Source organism: Lactuca serriola, chromosome 2, assembly GCF_051521515.1.
Source record: "Lactuca serriola cultivar US96UC23 chromosome 2, Lser_US96UC23_V15, whole genome shotgun sequence".
In the NCBI taxonomy this organism is placed as follows: Eukaryota; Viridiplantae; Streptophyta; class Magnoliopsida; order Asterales; family Asteraceae; genus Lactuca; species Lactuca serriola.
This window is the reverse complement of record NC_136409.1, coordinates 228,091,488-228,106,198: the sequence shown is the minus strand read 5'-3', so window position 1 is coordinate 228,106,198 and position 14,711 is coordinate 228,091,488. Positions and strand designations below refer to the sequence as shown.

Below are 14,711 nucleotides of genomic sequence, written 5' to 3'. Positions count from 1 at the left end.
GCCATTCTGACAGAATAAAATCGAAAAATACATTTACTAGTTTATGGTTGACATTCTATCATTCTGACAGAATAAAATCGGATTTTTAAATTTGAATTAATTTAAAATATTCAAATTTTTAAAAAATAAAGGAGTTAATCATCCCTAAAAATCCAAAAATTTCCTTTTTTAATATAGGTTAATTGACTAAAATGCCCTTATGCTGAAATTTGTGTGATTATACGGTACATGCTATCCTATTCTACTACCATAGACCCTCAAATCATGACATTTGATTATATTCCATCCGATGGTCCAGATCTGTGTATTCTGGTACACAATAGTTAGTAAAAACAAAATAACCTAACTATATATATATATATATATATATATATATATATATATATATATATATATATATATATTATTGAAAATTTGTATAAATCTGAATACTCATTAGGGTTTTAAAACTAATTAAATTTGTTGAAGTTCAATTACTGTTTACACTAAAAATTTACACTTACTGATAAAAATTATGTGATGAGTTTTAGATGCGAGATGGTGTGTGATTGTTTGTTTCTAATATAAGGTCGAGAATAATTATTCAACAATTGAGTTTTACCACTGAGAGGTTTACCATAAGGTTTGAGTACTAAAAGTCAAAAACACTAAGTAGACACTTGATACAGTTATTTTCTGTTATCCTTCAATGTTAAATGTTGTTAAGGTCTATATATATATATATATATATATATATATATATATATATATATATATATATATATATATATATATATATATATATATATATATATATATATATATATATATATATATATATATATATTATCTCGTCTACTTCTTTCTTGATATTTTTTTAAATTGTAACCTAACCCGAAATGTTTCATAAATGATCACTATTATGTTATTTTAATGATGGACTTCATGATCTTAATGTTCAAAAACACAAACTTGGTATTTTTTTTACTTAATACATAAAAAAAAAAACTTATTGGTTCGGCTATATTAGTATGTTTTTTTATTTATTTAATGCTGACAAGATGCCTTGATAGGTTAAGTTTGTCAATAAGTGTCCTTGATATTAAGTTATGATTATATATTTAAAGAGAAAATTTGTGATATAACAAAAAAGAAAAGATTTTTTTTGAAGAAAATGACCAAGGAAAAATGGATTTTGGAAAATGATCAAAGGATCCGCAGAGCACCCTTTGTGGATCTATTAGCTGCTCTGCGGATCCGCTACACCTCTGCGGAATTGCTGTCTTTTTTTTTCTTTTTCGTTTTTTTGTTTTTTTTTCGTTCATTTTCGTTTATTAATATATATATTTTTTAAATACACTAATACCTTATGTGATTATATAAATAATTTGACAAAAAAAATATTAAAAATAATGAACTTATGTTCGATATCAGTCCACATAACTGTTTGGTAATCCACAGAACCGTTATCAGCGAATCTGTACACCTCTGCGGATCAGTGTACACATCACAGATCAATGTACACCCTCTGTGGAACCATTAAATGCTCTGCGGATCCTCTACAGCTCTGCGGAATTGCTGTTTTTTTATTTTTCTTTTCATTTTTTCGTTTTTTTTTTGCGTTCATTTTCGTTTATTAATATATTTTTTTTAATACACTAATACCTTATGTGATTATGTAAATAATTTGACAAAAAAAGGTTAAAAATAATAAACTTATGTTTGATATTAGTCCACAGAACTCTTTGGGAATCCACCCTCAGCGGATCCATTAAAGTTTGTGCGAATCTAGCTACAGCTCTGCGGAATGTTGGTTTTTTAATTTTTTTAATATTTTTTTTTTGTTTTTTTTGCGTTCATTTTTGTTTATTAATATTATTTTTTTAAATACACTTATACTTTATGTGATTATTATGTAAAAAAATTGATAAAAGAAAAAGGTTAAAAATAATGAAATGTTTTATGTAATACGTTTGCTGCTAATGTATGTTTTTAATGTATTTGTACTGTTTTGTATTTTATGTTCTATGGAATAAAGTAAAAGTTAACTCAACTGATTTTGTAAATAACCTAATACAAACGAAATATATATAAATAACGTAATACAATAATTAGTGTATTTAAAAGAAAAATTAATATAAATAAACTAAAAATAACGCAAAAAAAACGGAAAAAAAACCTTTTTTGTCAAATTTTTACATAATAATAACATAATGTATTAGTATATTAAAAAAAATAATAATATTAATAAACTAAAAATAACGAAAAAAAATGAAAAAAAAATGAAAAAAATTAAAAAAAAAAAAACTACATTCCGCAGAGGTGTAGCAAATCCACAGAGGGCTTAATAGATCCGCAGAGGGTGCTCTGCGGATCCTTTGGTCAAAAATTAAAAAAAATTAAAAAAAACTACATTCCGCAGAGGTGTAGCAAATCCGCAGAGGGCTTAATAGATCTGAAGTGCGGATCCTTTGGTCATTTTCTGAAATGTGTTTTTCCTTGGTTATTTTCTTCAAACCACCTATAGTTTTTGGTCATTTTCTGAATTTTTTCTCTCTCTCTCTCTCTCTATATATATATATATATATATATATATATATATATATATATATATATATATATATATATATATATATATATATATATATATAGGTAGAGGTTCATTTGAGACCACCTATATTTTGTGAGATATGGGGACCAAATCTTAGCCTTTGATCAAATTTGATCTTGTGGCTCATAAAAAAAAGGGATTAACATTAATTAATTTAGCTGATTAGTTAATTAGGGGTAGATTAGTCACTAGGTTAAATTTAAGATGATCAGGTTAGCTTAATTTTCACGTCATCCATAAATCATCTCACCTGTTCCTGTTTTCTACCAATTTATTCGATGAAACAACATTCCTTGTTCTTCAATTCAATTTGATCGATATTCTATCTCCAATCTTATATTCTTTCAACCGATAATCGATTTGATTTGGACATTGATCGAACGATGCTAAATCATAGCTTTTAAATTCACGATTTTTGTGTTCTTCGAGTTCATGTTCTTGATTCTTCTTCATCTGCAATTGATAAGCTGAGTGATTTTGATCAATTTTAACTTTGTGATCATCGATTTCGGTAGAGGTTCAAGTGTTCAACATGTAACGACCCGTCTCCGGTATGATAATTCCTTGGTATTTATTTTGAGGTTTTGCAAGAGGGACTCGGCGAGTTCATAGCCTGACTCGCCGAGTAGGGTCGGGATTTCGAGCACGTGATTAGCTGGCGACTCGGCGAGTCCATATTCTGGACTCGGCGAGTCTGTCCGTCTGGGAGAAACCCTAAATCCCCGGGTTGCCCACTATTTAAGCCACCTTATAGCCCCCAATCTCGCCTCCTTCACCCTCAAAAGCTGTGAGAAAACCCTAATTCGTTCTTGAGTGATTCTAAGTGATTTTGTGTGCTATTGTGAAGGCTTGAAGAAGGAGAAGAAGAAAGGAGCAAGGAGAAGGATTTTAGAGCAGAGATTCAAGGGAAAGCAAGAGCTCTTTGAGGTATTCTTCAGTTTTCCCTCTCTTTTATGCCTTAAAACCCTTTCTAGATCTTGTTAATGCCTTTCTCAAAGCTTTATGTTGATATGGAAGCTCTCTTATGCCGAGATAACCTTAGATCTGTTCATTTAGGAATTGTAGAGCCCAGATCTATTGCCTTTATGGAGCTATTTTGCATATTAACCCTAGATCTACCCCTTTTAAGCATCTTTTAGCCTTTATTCCCTTGTTCATGCGTTTGTACACGTAAAGTTGGAAACTTTACGTGGTAAATCAGCTTATTGGACTCAGATCTATCATTTGTATGTATTGGATTCGAACAGAATCGAGTGTAGAATAGTTGCATGGCGGTGACTCGGCAAGTTGGAAGAACGACTCGGCGAGTCTAGTCGCGAGTCCCCGATTTCTTCCTTTTGAGCGGTGTCGAGTGGGACCAGTGAGTAGTGGAGTGGACTCAGCGAGTTTGAGGGTAGACTCAGTAATGGAGGGACTCGGCGAGTTGTTCATACAACTCGGCGAGTCCAAGGCAATCTTCTTAAGCTCAAGAACAACTCGTCGAGTTGTTCATAGGACTCGGCGAGTCGGATGAAGATTGTCTGAATTCTTGGATCAGGAGAGTACTCGTCGAGTCGATGCCATACTCGACGAGTAGCAGCGAGTAGAGTTGAGGAGTGAGAATAAGGACTCGGCGAGTTGGCGGCCCAACTCGGCGAGTCAGGTCAACTGTGGGTTGACTTTGACTGAGAGTTGACCTTGACCAACAGTTGACTTTGACCAAGGGTAAAAGAGTCATTTTTACCCAGTGCAGTGTTTAGTATTTGATTGAGTGTATTTATGGACTTGCAGCCGGGGAGATACCGGAGCAGCAGCAGTTAGCCCTCAGAGTTATTCACTCAGCAGCCAGTTCACGAGGTGAGTTTCCCTTCAGTAGGAACAGGTCTACGGCCACAATGCCGGCCCGTTTAATTATCAGTAGTCCCGGACTTTGGTCTGATGCAGTAGCTAGAGTGCTTGATGTCTTTGTGATTCAAGCATGTTTGTGTTATGTGTTCCGGACTCTGTTCCGATGCAGTATGCAGTTTATGTGTTTATAATAGTTGTTATGTTTTATGCTATGCCATGATCAGTCAGTTCCGGACTTCGGTCCGATGCAGTTAGTTCCGGACCTCGGTCCGATGCAGTTAGTTCTGGACTTCGGTCCGATGCAGTCAGTTCCGGACTCTGGTCCGATGCAGGGGACAAGGTCCCAGTCAGTTCCAGACTTCGGTCCGATGCAGCTAGTTCCAGACTTCGGTCTGATGCAGTGGGCAAGGCCCAGTATGTGCTTATGTGTATTGTATGGTATGTGGTAGTTTGGGGGAGCTCACTGAGCTTCGTGCTTACAGTTTTAGTTTTGGTTTCAGGTACTTCTGCTAGCAGAGGGACGAGCTCGGGATGATGGCATCGCACACACCACAGCTTCAGCTTTTATCCTGGGAGTTGATTTAGTTTTTGATTTTTATATGACATGGATATGATACAGTTTCCGCACAGTGTTGTTTTTATTATGTTTGGGATACATCACGTATGGTTTTTTTTATGATATGACACTCACTTATGGTTTTTGGTTATATTGAAAAATGAAATTTTTGGGTCGTATTTTTGGGTCGTTTCACAACAATTTCTGCTAATCTTCATCTTCAACAATTGTTTACGATCTTTCAAGCCGTGAATTTTACTCAAGATCATGAAATCGTCAATTGATCAAGGTTTGAGTTTTCATCGATTTCACTGTTAGTTGCATATAACATATTCAATTTTTAACCTAGTTCATGAATTGAATCATCAAGCTATTATCAATTTCTCCAATTTTATATTTGTATGATTTGTGATTTCAGCAATCAAACATCATCTGTTGTTGAGACATCCAATTCAGCAATCAAAGATCATTTGTTGTTGAATTTGTTTGAGCTAGAAAACAATTTAATCTATAATATGTTATTTGACAATGCATCATCTATTTCATTGTTTGTTTTTTAACTTTCATTCAATCATTATGTTTTTCAGCAATATATCATCTGTTTTATTTTGATTAACATCATCTATTTGCTTTTCATTAACATCATCTTAGTGATAAGTTCATGCTAAGTTCATGAGACTGCATGTTATTCTTATAGAATATTGTACATACATTGATATATCAATAATGATAATAGTTATGGATGATTTGGATATGCATGGCATCGAAAACAATCATCTCGATGAAGAAAATCATCAGTTCGGTTCTATTGATTCAGAGATTCTTCATAACGAGGAAAATCAATCGGAAACCCAAGGTAATCATTGCTTTCATTGTTAGTTGCATATAACATATTCAAATTTTAATGTAGTAACAGTTATGTATGATTTAGATATGAATGACATCGGAAATGATCATTACGATGAAGAAAATCATCAATTCAGCTCTGGTGATTCAGAGATTCTGCATAATGATGGAAATCAATCGGAAATCCAAGGTAATTCTATTACTGATATCGGTTATTCTTTATAGAATGATGTTGGTGATAAGTTCATGTTACTGCATATTATGCTTATAGAATAATGCACATATAACATTGTGGTTTTTTATGATTACAGTCATATGAATGCAAATTATTTTGATTATATGTGAACATGGTGGTATATTCTTTTTTGTAGTTCAAAGTGACAATGTTGCAGCACAATATGGCTCTTGCAAACAATTCATTGGAGCTGATGGTTCTTTATTTTGGATTCCAGAGGTTGAAGCTAGTTGGATACCTACTTTGGGTTCAATTTTTAAAGATATCAAAGATGCTATTAAGTGGTATAAAGGATATGCATTAAGATCTGGTTTTGATATTAGAAAATCAACAGAGAGGAAAAAGAGTGGAATCACAACTTCGAAATATTTTATATGCAATAGAGGGGGATTGCCAAACACTTCTACCTTAGACACAATTAGTGATGATCATAACAAGCAATTGAGAAATAGTAATTGTAAACGCACAAATTGCAAAGCTTTTGTTGCATTCAAAGTTATACCACATTCTTTAGAAGTTTACCTGTAGCGCTTTGAACAACAACACAACCACAAATTGATCAATCAATATTGTATGCATCTTTCAAGAGCTAAACGTCAGTTGAATGTTGTTGATCAAGCTTTTATACATAAGCTTTCGAGTGCAAAGGTGGGGGCAACTACAGCATATAGGCTAATGTGCATTATAAAAGGAGGATGTGAATTTGTTGATGGACTAGAGATAGATTGGAAAAATTTTACAAGGGATATAAATTGTCACATCGGGGGCACTGATGCAAATTTGTTGATTACAAAGCTTCAGAATCGTAAAGAGAATGTTACAAATTTTACATACGAATACAGATGTGACAAGAAGCAGTTAAATGCTCTCTTTTGGGCTGATGACACTTCAAAACAAAACTTTGAGTTATTTGGGGACGTTGTTTCGTTTGACGCAACATATCGTACAAATAGGTATTTATTCTAGAATTATAAACATTTTTAGTTATATATTCTAATGGTATTTTTTTGTGTTTTTTAGGTATTGTATGGTATTTGTACCTTTTACTGGCATTGATAATCACAAAAGGTGCGTCACTTTTGGAGCTGGTTTGTTGTGTAGAGAAGATACAAATTCCTATATTTGGTTACTTCGGTTATTCTTGAAGTGTTTTGGAAAAGCACCAATCATGGTCGTGACCGATCAAGATCCAACAATGAAAAAAGCTATTGAGATAGTATTGCCATACACAAAACATAGATTTTGTATGTGGCATATCACAAGTAAACTTCCATTGAAGGTACTAACATTATTGTTATATTCTTATCGGTATAAATATGACACTATTTTCAATATAAATATGATATTATTGTTCTTTTCTTATCAGAATATTCTTATCAGAATATTAAATGAAATATTTTTTGTAATTAGGATAATAGATTAAATGAAATGCCTTTTTATATTATATTATATTGTAACAGAATAATATATGAATTGTTTTTGAAGGTAAGCTGGGAAACAATGAATGAATCGGATTTTAAGGCGGACTTCAATAGTATAGTATGGGACTCCAAAATTGTTGTCAATGATTTTTAAATGAGATGGGATGCATTAATGGTAAAATATAAGTTGCAAGACAATAAATGGATGAAAGATATGTTTGATTTGAGAAGCAGTTGGATTCCAGCCTATTTTAAAGATGTACCGATGTCAGGTCTAATGAGAACAACTTCTCGGTCGGAAAGTGAGAGTTCAGCATTCAATAGGGTATCGCATCATGGTTATACGTTAAACAATTTCATGAATGCTTTTGAGTCTGTTATGGAAAGGCAAAGGAATAATCAGATCAAATTTGATTTTGATACATCTACTATAATTCCAATCATCAAAACACCTCTTGAAGATATGGAGAAACATGCATCTATGGTATACACCAGGACTATTTTTCTCATGGTGCAGAGGGAGATTCTTCATTCACTTGTTTCTTGTTCACAGAAGAGTGTTACATCAGGCATTGTTTCTGACATATGCATTGTCAAACATAAAAGGACAAATATATCAAAGAAGAAGGTAGTAGTTGAGAAAAAAGAAAAAGTTGACATCGATTCTGAATGGAATTTTAACACAAGTGAAGGTGATTTTGAGGTAATGTTGACATTTTAGAATATACTTAATATTCTAATAATTTTGAAAAAATATTCTAATTTTTCTTTTTTGAATATACTTATTATCCTAATACTTTTGAAACAGGTTGAATTCAACAGAGAAGATCTAACGGTGAAATATTCATGCATGCTTTTTGAGCGGTTTGGAATTTTTTGTAGACACATCTTCTGTATTCTAAAGATTTATGACATACAAGAGATTCCGTCAAGATACATTCTTAAGAGATGGAGAAGAGATATTATCCCCACCACAGTTTTGAAAAGGACGTTTAGATATGATGATTCATCTGGAAATGTTGAGAAGGTTGCATACAAAGCTTTTTCCATGCTTGATCAATGCTTGTCTTCATTAAGTAATGATGACAAGAAGTTAGAAGAGTTCATGCCGAAGCTTGAAGTTTTTATGACTGATATTGGTGAACAAGGTTCAGACAAATTACCGGTTACAAAAGAAGCTCATATTGATAAACTTTACGGAGCTACTACGAATCCTGAAGTTGTTGATGTTGAAAATCCACCTATGGTGAAGAATAAAGGTTCTGGTACAGGAAAACGTTTAAAAAGTGCTTTGGAGAAGGCTACTATTCAAGGTAACAAGCAATCAAGATCATGCAAAACATGTGGGGTTAAAGGGCATAATTCAAGGAAATGTTTGACATTGTTGAATAACTCCAAGGTACAAAGTGCATAGTTGTGTCTAGAAATATATTTCGATTTTTTTTGTATTTCAATAAAGTTCAATAATACCATATAGATAAAAGTTTGAATTTTTTAGTTTGGACATTTTTCTATTGTTTTGGTTTGTGATGATATATGAGACATTTGGGTTGTGATGATGTGTTATACATTTGAGAACATATTGATTCTTCTAATATTTTCAATCTTTAATTTTTTGAAGTATATACGAATGATTGCAGTATACTGCTTTGTTATCAAAATATTATAATACAAGATTATGCATGTAAGAATGTTACATAGGTATATGCAACATCTAATATTATTCTAACAGAATACTGATGCCATTATATATTATTCTATTAGAATATTCTACCATGGTCATTAAGAAGTGATCATAATACCTACTATACATTAAGCATTAATCACCTAATAAACCATATTAAGTTTCTTACATAATACTAGGCATCATTTTTTTGTCTAATTTGTTCAAAATAATATAGATATTAGAAAAGGAATTGTTGTTAAGTCACCATAACCATATTTATAAAATTCCAAACTTCTATCAAATTCTATTTACTACCCATTTCCAATTCATCCATTCTTTGGATACCTTCCTCTAACATCTTTTTTCTAGTCGCATGATCAAATTTTCCAAATTCGATTTCCTCTTTGATAACTCTCTCCTTGTGGTTGTTGATTTCATGTGTAGCAATCTTAACAGAATATAAGGCACGTAATTTTACAAATTGAACATCTTGCACATCACTGCCTTTTTCCATTTCCACATTCCACTTTCCTTGCTTTTCTCCACAATATTTTTCCATATGTCTCATTAAAAGTGCTCCATTCTCTGTTGTCAACTTCTTTGTGTTCCAGTCAATTTTCATCATCTTCACTATTGTTGATCGCAAACCTTTGATTTTATTGACGATAAATGTAGTTTTCTCCAGATATCGTATAAAGTACATTTTCTGCAATGTATATTTAAAAAATTAGATTATTCAATCTATTATATTGTAACTTTAATACATTTAATAAAAGTAAATGAAAACTTACTAATGATGTAGGTGTCATTCCATAAGTTTCTTCTAACGATTTTGTTTGTATGCTGTCTATAATATGAACTTGTGGATATGTTAGGTTGAAAACAACAACATACATCTGATCACCATTATGTATTAGGAAAACCACCTGCAATTCCAACAAATTCATCAAAAAGTTAACATAATTCCTATCTTTTATTAATGTAATATTTTAATTAATAAAATATTCTTACGAGTTTAAGATCATTGAAATCTACATTTTCCTTGAAATTAGATAGAAACTTATCAACACGAGTCTCAAAAGTAAAAAAAAACGCTCATCAAAAGATTTAGTTTCATCTAACAACTCAGAACTCTGTAAACATAGAAAAACAGAAAAATTAGAATATCTTGTTACAATTTACAACTAAAATATAGAAGTTCCAATTGTAAAAGAATTTACCATAATTTTGGTATTGAAGAACAGGCGGTATGGTTTACTTTTTGATTTTTGTTCCTCGTAATTTAGAACAGCAGCCCAAAAATCAATCACACGATGATGTATAACATGTTCAGGCCGCATGCTCTCAAAATCTTGTCTATGCATAATCTCTCCCGTATTTGTTTCAAAAAGTACCTCCCTTAATTTTAAACATGAACAAAAAATATGTCATCAACATTAGAATAAATATACACATGTATTATACCAAGAGTTAGTGACTTATATTCTATTTTTCTCCTGTGCACATCTTATTAGAACCTGAATCAAAAGAACATTCTGCAAATCGATTCTATCAAATAAAATGACAGCTTTATCCATATATGGTGATTTGTAAGAACTTATATCATTCTCCCCTGTGTCACCATTTTGAGATTCAACCATTTCATGTGATCCCTTTTTTTTTGTTTTCATTGTTTTGATTATCAGCACTTGAAAAAATAGGATCTGAAAATAACTTAATGAACTTCTCTTTCAATTCATTTGTTATATTGGCATCTGGGAACTTTGATATACAATCAGAAACAATTCCATACATGTCCTCCTTTCTTGATGAAACTTTATTGAACATCTTATCAAAGTTATTTTTATATTCCTGAAAAATAATAAAATAATAGAATTATGAGCATGTAATATTTTATCATCTCAAAATATCTAGAATATTTATTATGAACCATAAGCATGTAATAGAAGAATATCCAGATTTTTATAAAATCATACTTTAACCTAATATAAAAAGACATTAGAATATTTTTTCTTATATTAAGTTAGGATATAATTAAAATATATTCTAAAACATAATTTAATAATATATTCTACTTAAAATATACCTCAATACGTGTGTCCTGATTCTCATTCACCTGATCTTCATTCTTCTCACGTTCTAAATTTGAACTTTGTTCAATTAGATTCCCAATCCCAAATCCACCAGCTTCAATCTCAAAAGACTGTCTTTCCTTCAACTTATCTGCAGTCCACATCATAACTAATGGTGTTTTACGTTCTATTTTTTGGAGCTTTCATTCAATTTCATCACAGTAAATTAGCTGCATTATTTTAACATCATATTAGATATCCATTTTTAAGAAAAAAAATAAATATATGAAAAAACATACAAATAGCAACAACATCGGGCCTATATAATAACACTTGGGGTTGTCTGGACGCCATCTCCTTTTTGAATTTTTCACACAGTACAACAAATATGCACACCAATCGATTTTAGAAATGTCATCTACTTCAACAAGTGCTCTAATTGGAACTAAGTTGTTTGTCCCCATAGGAATGGATTCTGCAAACGTATTAACAAATAAAGCTATGAAACCCAGCTTGAAATTCATATCCACTTGTTCGGATTTTTGAATAATCTTCTTGTAGTTTGTTGCATTTGCCTTTCCGTCTTCAAGTTCCTTCATCCACCCATCAAACACTTGATGACTTCACTAACCTTGTCCAAGTCAAATAAGCTTTTTCCAGTTTTGGGTAAACCAAACACTTTATGAATTTTTTCCTTTGTGATCTTTATTCTTTTTCCTTTAATCAGAATACTGTTTATGCCTTCATCATAATGCTTAAGCATAAAATGGCAAAGTTTTAAGGGAATACTCTTAATGTTGATCTTCAAAAATGCTTTAAATCCCATCCGTTTCACCCAATCTTTTTGTTCTGATGTCAAATAACTTACAACAATTGTCATCAATCCAGGTGTCGATCTAGTGTTTATTGAAGGCAACTCCTTCAATATATCTTTCACAGTCTTTTGCTCTTTCACGGTTTTTTGTTTCTTTATTGCTGCACGATTGTCCCCACTATTCCTCTTCCTTTTTGCTTCTTTAATCTTTGTCACTCCTTCAACATATTTTCTATCACCGACTCTCTTTTTTACGTAGATTTCTTCATAAGATTCATCATCTAATTCATTATATCAGTCATAGATGTTAGTAACCCCACAAAAATCCAAAAATCATATATCATTTAATTACAAAGTAATATTCCAAACAAAATATTATACATATACACTTATTATATCAGAATATTCTATGAAATTTAATCCAAAAATACTATATCATCTAAGTAAAATGTAGATATTTATTCAAATTATATTATTTATAAAAAATTAAACTCAAATGTTGCAAAATCCAATATCAACTAAGTAAAACAACAAAAAAAATCAAGTATAACATGATTTATGATATAATAATATATAGAATGTGTAATATGAACCATAAATATTTCATATCATAGAAACATACTTTCACATCAATAAACAATAGAAAAATACTTTCACATCAAAATACCAAGAATTTCAGTTATGATCCATAAGCAATTCATGTCAAACATAATATTGTTCCATAATATTGGAATTGTAAAGTATAAAATCATAATGATGTAAAATGCTTCTGCTAACTCTAATTGTAAATGCATAATCAATAATAACAAATATAAATTTTACCTATATATGACATTCTTGTTATTAGAATAACATTAATACACAAGATATTATAGTACAAATACAATAATTGATTATATACCTTTTTTTTCTTTGGCTTTTGCTGTTGTATTGGCTGATTCATCAATAAGCTTCAATGATTTTCTTCTTTCAATTAGTCGTTCGGCTATTGAAGTTTTTTCATGAGTTTTATCCATATACAACCTTCTTGTTGTTTATTGTCATTTTCATAATCAAATTAGGAAATAATAATTGATTTATCATATCCAAATATATAGAGTAACATTTAAAAATATTCTATTAGAATAAGATTAATAGAACATAGAAAAACATTAATAGAATATAGAATATTTTATTGTAATACATAGAATAACATAAACAAATGAGATAAATGTTTTATTAGAAAACATTGAATACATAATATATCATTTATTCTTTTATATTCTATTATAATACATAGAATAGTTTATTAAAGTATATTGAATAACAGAAACAAATTAGATTAATAATTAAAAATACTCTATTAGAATAAAATTAATAGAATATAGAAAAGCAATAACATAATATAAAATATTTTATTATAATTCATAGAATAACATAAATAAATGAGATAAATATTTTTATTAGAATAGAATAATTGATGATGTACCTTTTTTTTTGTTTTTCTTTTGATGTTGTAGTTGTTAATTGATTGATCGACTTCGATGATTTTCTTTTTTGAACCAACTGTTTGCCTGTTGAAGTTTCAACTTCACTATTTCTACCCAGTGTCATCATTTTTATTTTTGATTTTGTCATTCTTGTTATAATATTATATGCATGAAAATAATTAATGTTAAATACAATTTAACTGTAATCTATAATAGAAAAACACTTACATTTATTTCAAAATTATATTCTAACTCATCATAATACATACACACAAAGAAAACAGCATGTAAAGATACACATAATAAATTTAAAGCAAATTGACCAATACGCCCCTACACTATTTCTTTATGAGATTAAAATTACTCGAATTTTCTATAAACACAATTACATACATACACATTAAAAACAGAAGCAAATTGATGAATATGTCCCTGTACATAGTATTTTTTTTCCATCCACTTACCCTAGTGATGCTTGACTTAACCGTGCATAAAGTTTATACAATGATTAAAGTTTTGTGTAAAAGAACAGTTAGAAGTTGAATCACATAGTATGATGTCAAAAGTGGAATGATAACTCTATATTTTATCAGAAAAATGCAGAAAACACATATAATAACTTGATTGTTAATTACACAATTTTGTTTTTGTTTATGTGATGAGTTCTATACTAATTCAGATCAAGTTCGGAATTATTAGAGGACATAATATGCAATTGTTTAATGGAAAAACTTTATTATTCTTATTCAGACCAAGACCACCAGGACCAATACCATGAGAAAGTTTCTTTTCATATCTGCCTTGAAAGTACTTGTGTCTATTTCCTTTTTCACATACACACAAAATCTCAAAAGTAATAAATAAATGTGTTTGGTTGGAATCAAAATTGAATGCCCCTGCAAATAGATGAAAGGCTAAAGCTTTATTTATCATTAATCCAAAGAATCCCACATAAGAATGTATTAAATGTAATATAAGTAGGGGCATATTTTTGTTATAAATACATACTCAAACAACACAAAAACGCCCATATTCTCAGCTGTGAAGCCTTTGTCTCATTGTTTGTGCTGAGTATTTCACTAAGAAACAAGAGCCCGATGCACTAATTATTAGTATGTAGATATGGAGACTAGAGGAACAATTGAAGGTCAATTCTCAAAACTATATCGCCGTTTTCAAACGGAATCAATGATATAAATGATAATTAACAGAACT

At 30.6% G+C, this 14,711-nt stretch overlaps 1 protein-coding gene across 1 annotated transcript; it reads left to right on the top strand.

The window, feature by feature from the left end:
- The first annotated feature begins 6,627 nt into the window (after positions 1–6,627).
- LOC145090147 (protein FAR1-RELATED SEQUENCE 5-like) lies at positions 6,628–8,889 on the top strand. The gene is made up of 4 exons (XM_079028479.1): positions 6,628–7,007; positions 7,075–7,188; positions 7,635–8,178; positions 8,284–8,889. The coding sequence occupies exons 1-4, from the start codon at positions 6,628–6,630 to the stop codon at positions 8,887–8,889; spliced, it is 1,644 nt and encodes a 547-aa protein (XP_078884605.1).
- The last annotated feature ends 5,822 nt before the right edge of the window (positions 8,890–14,711 follow it).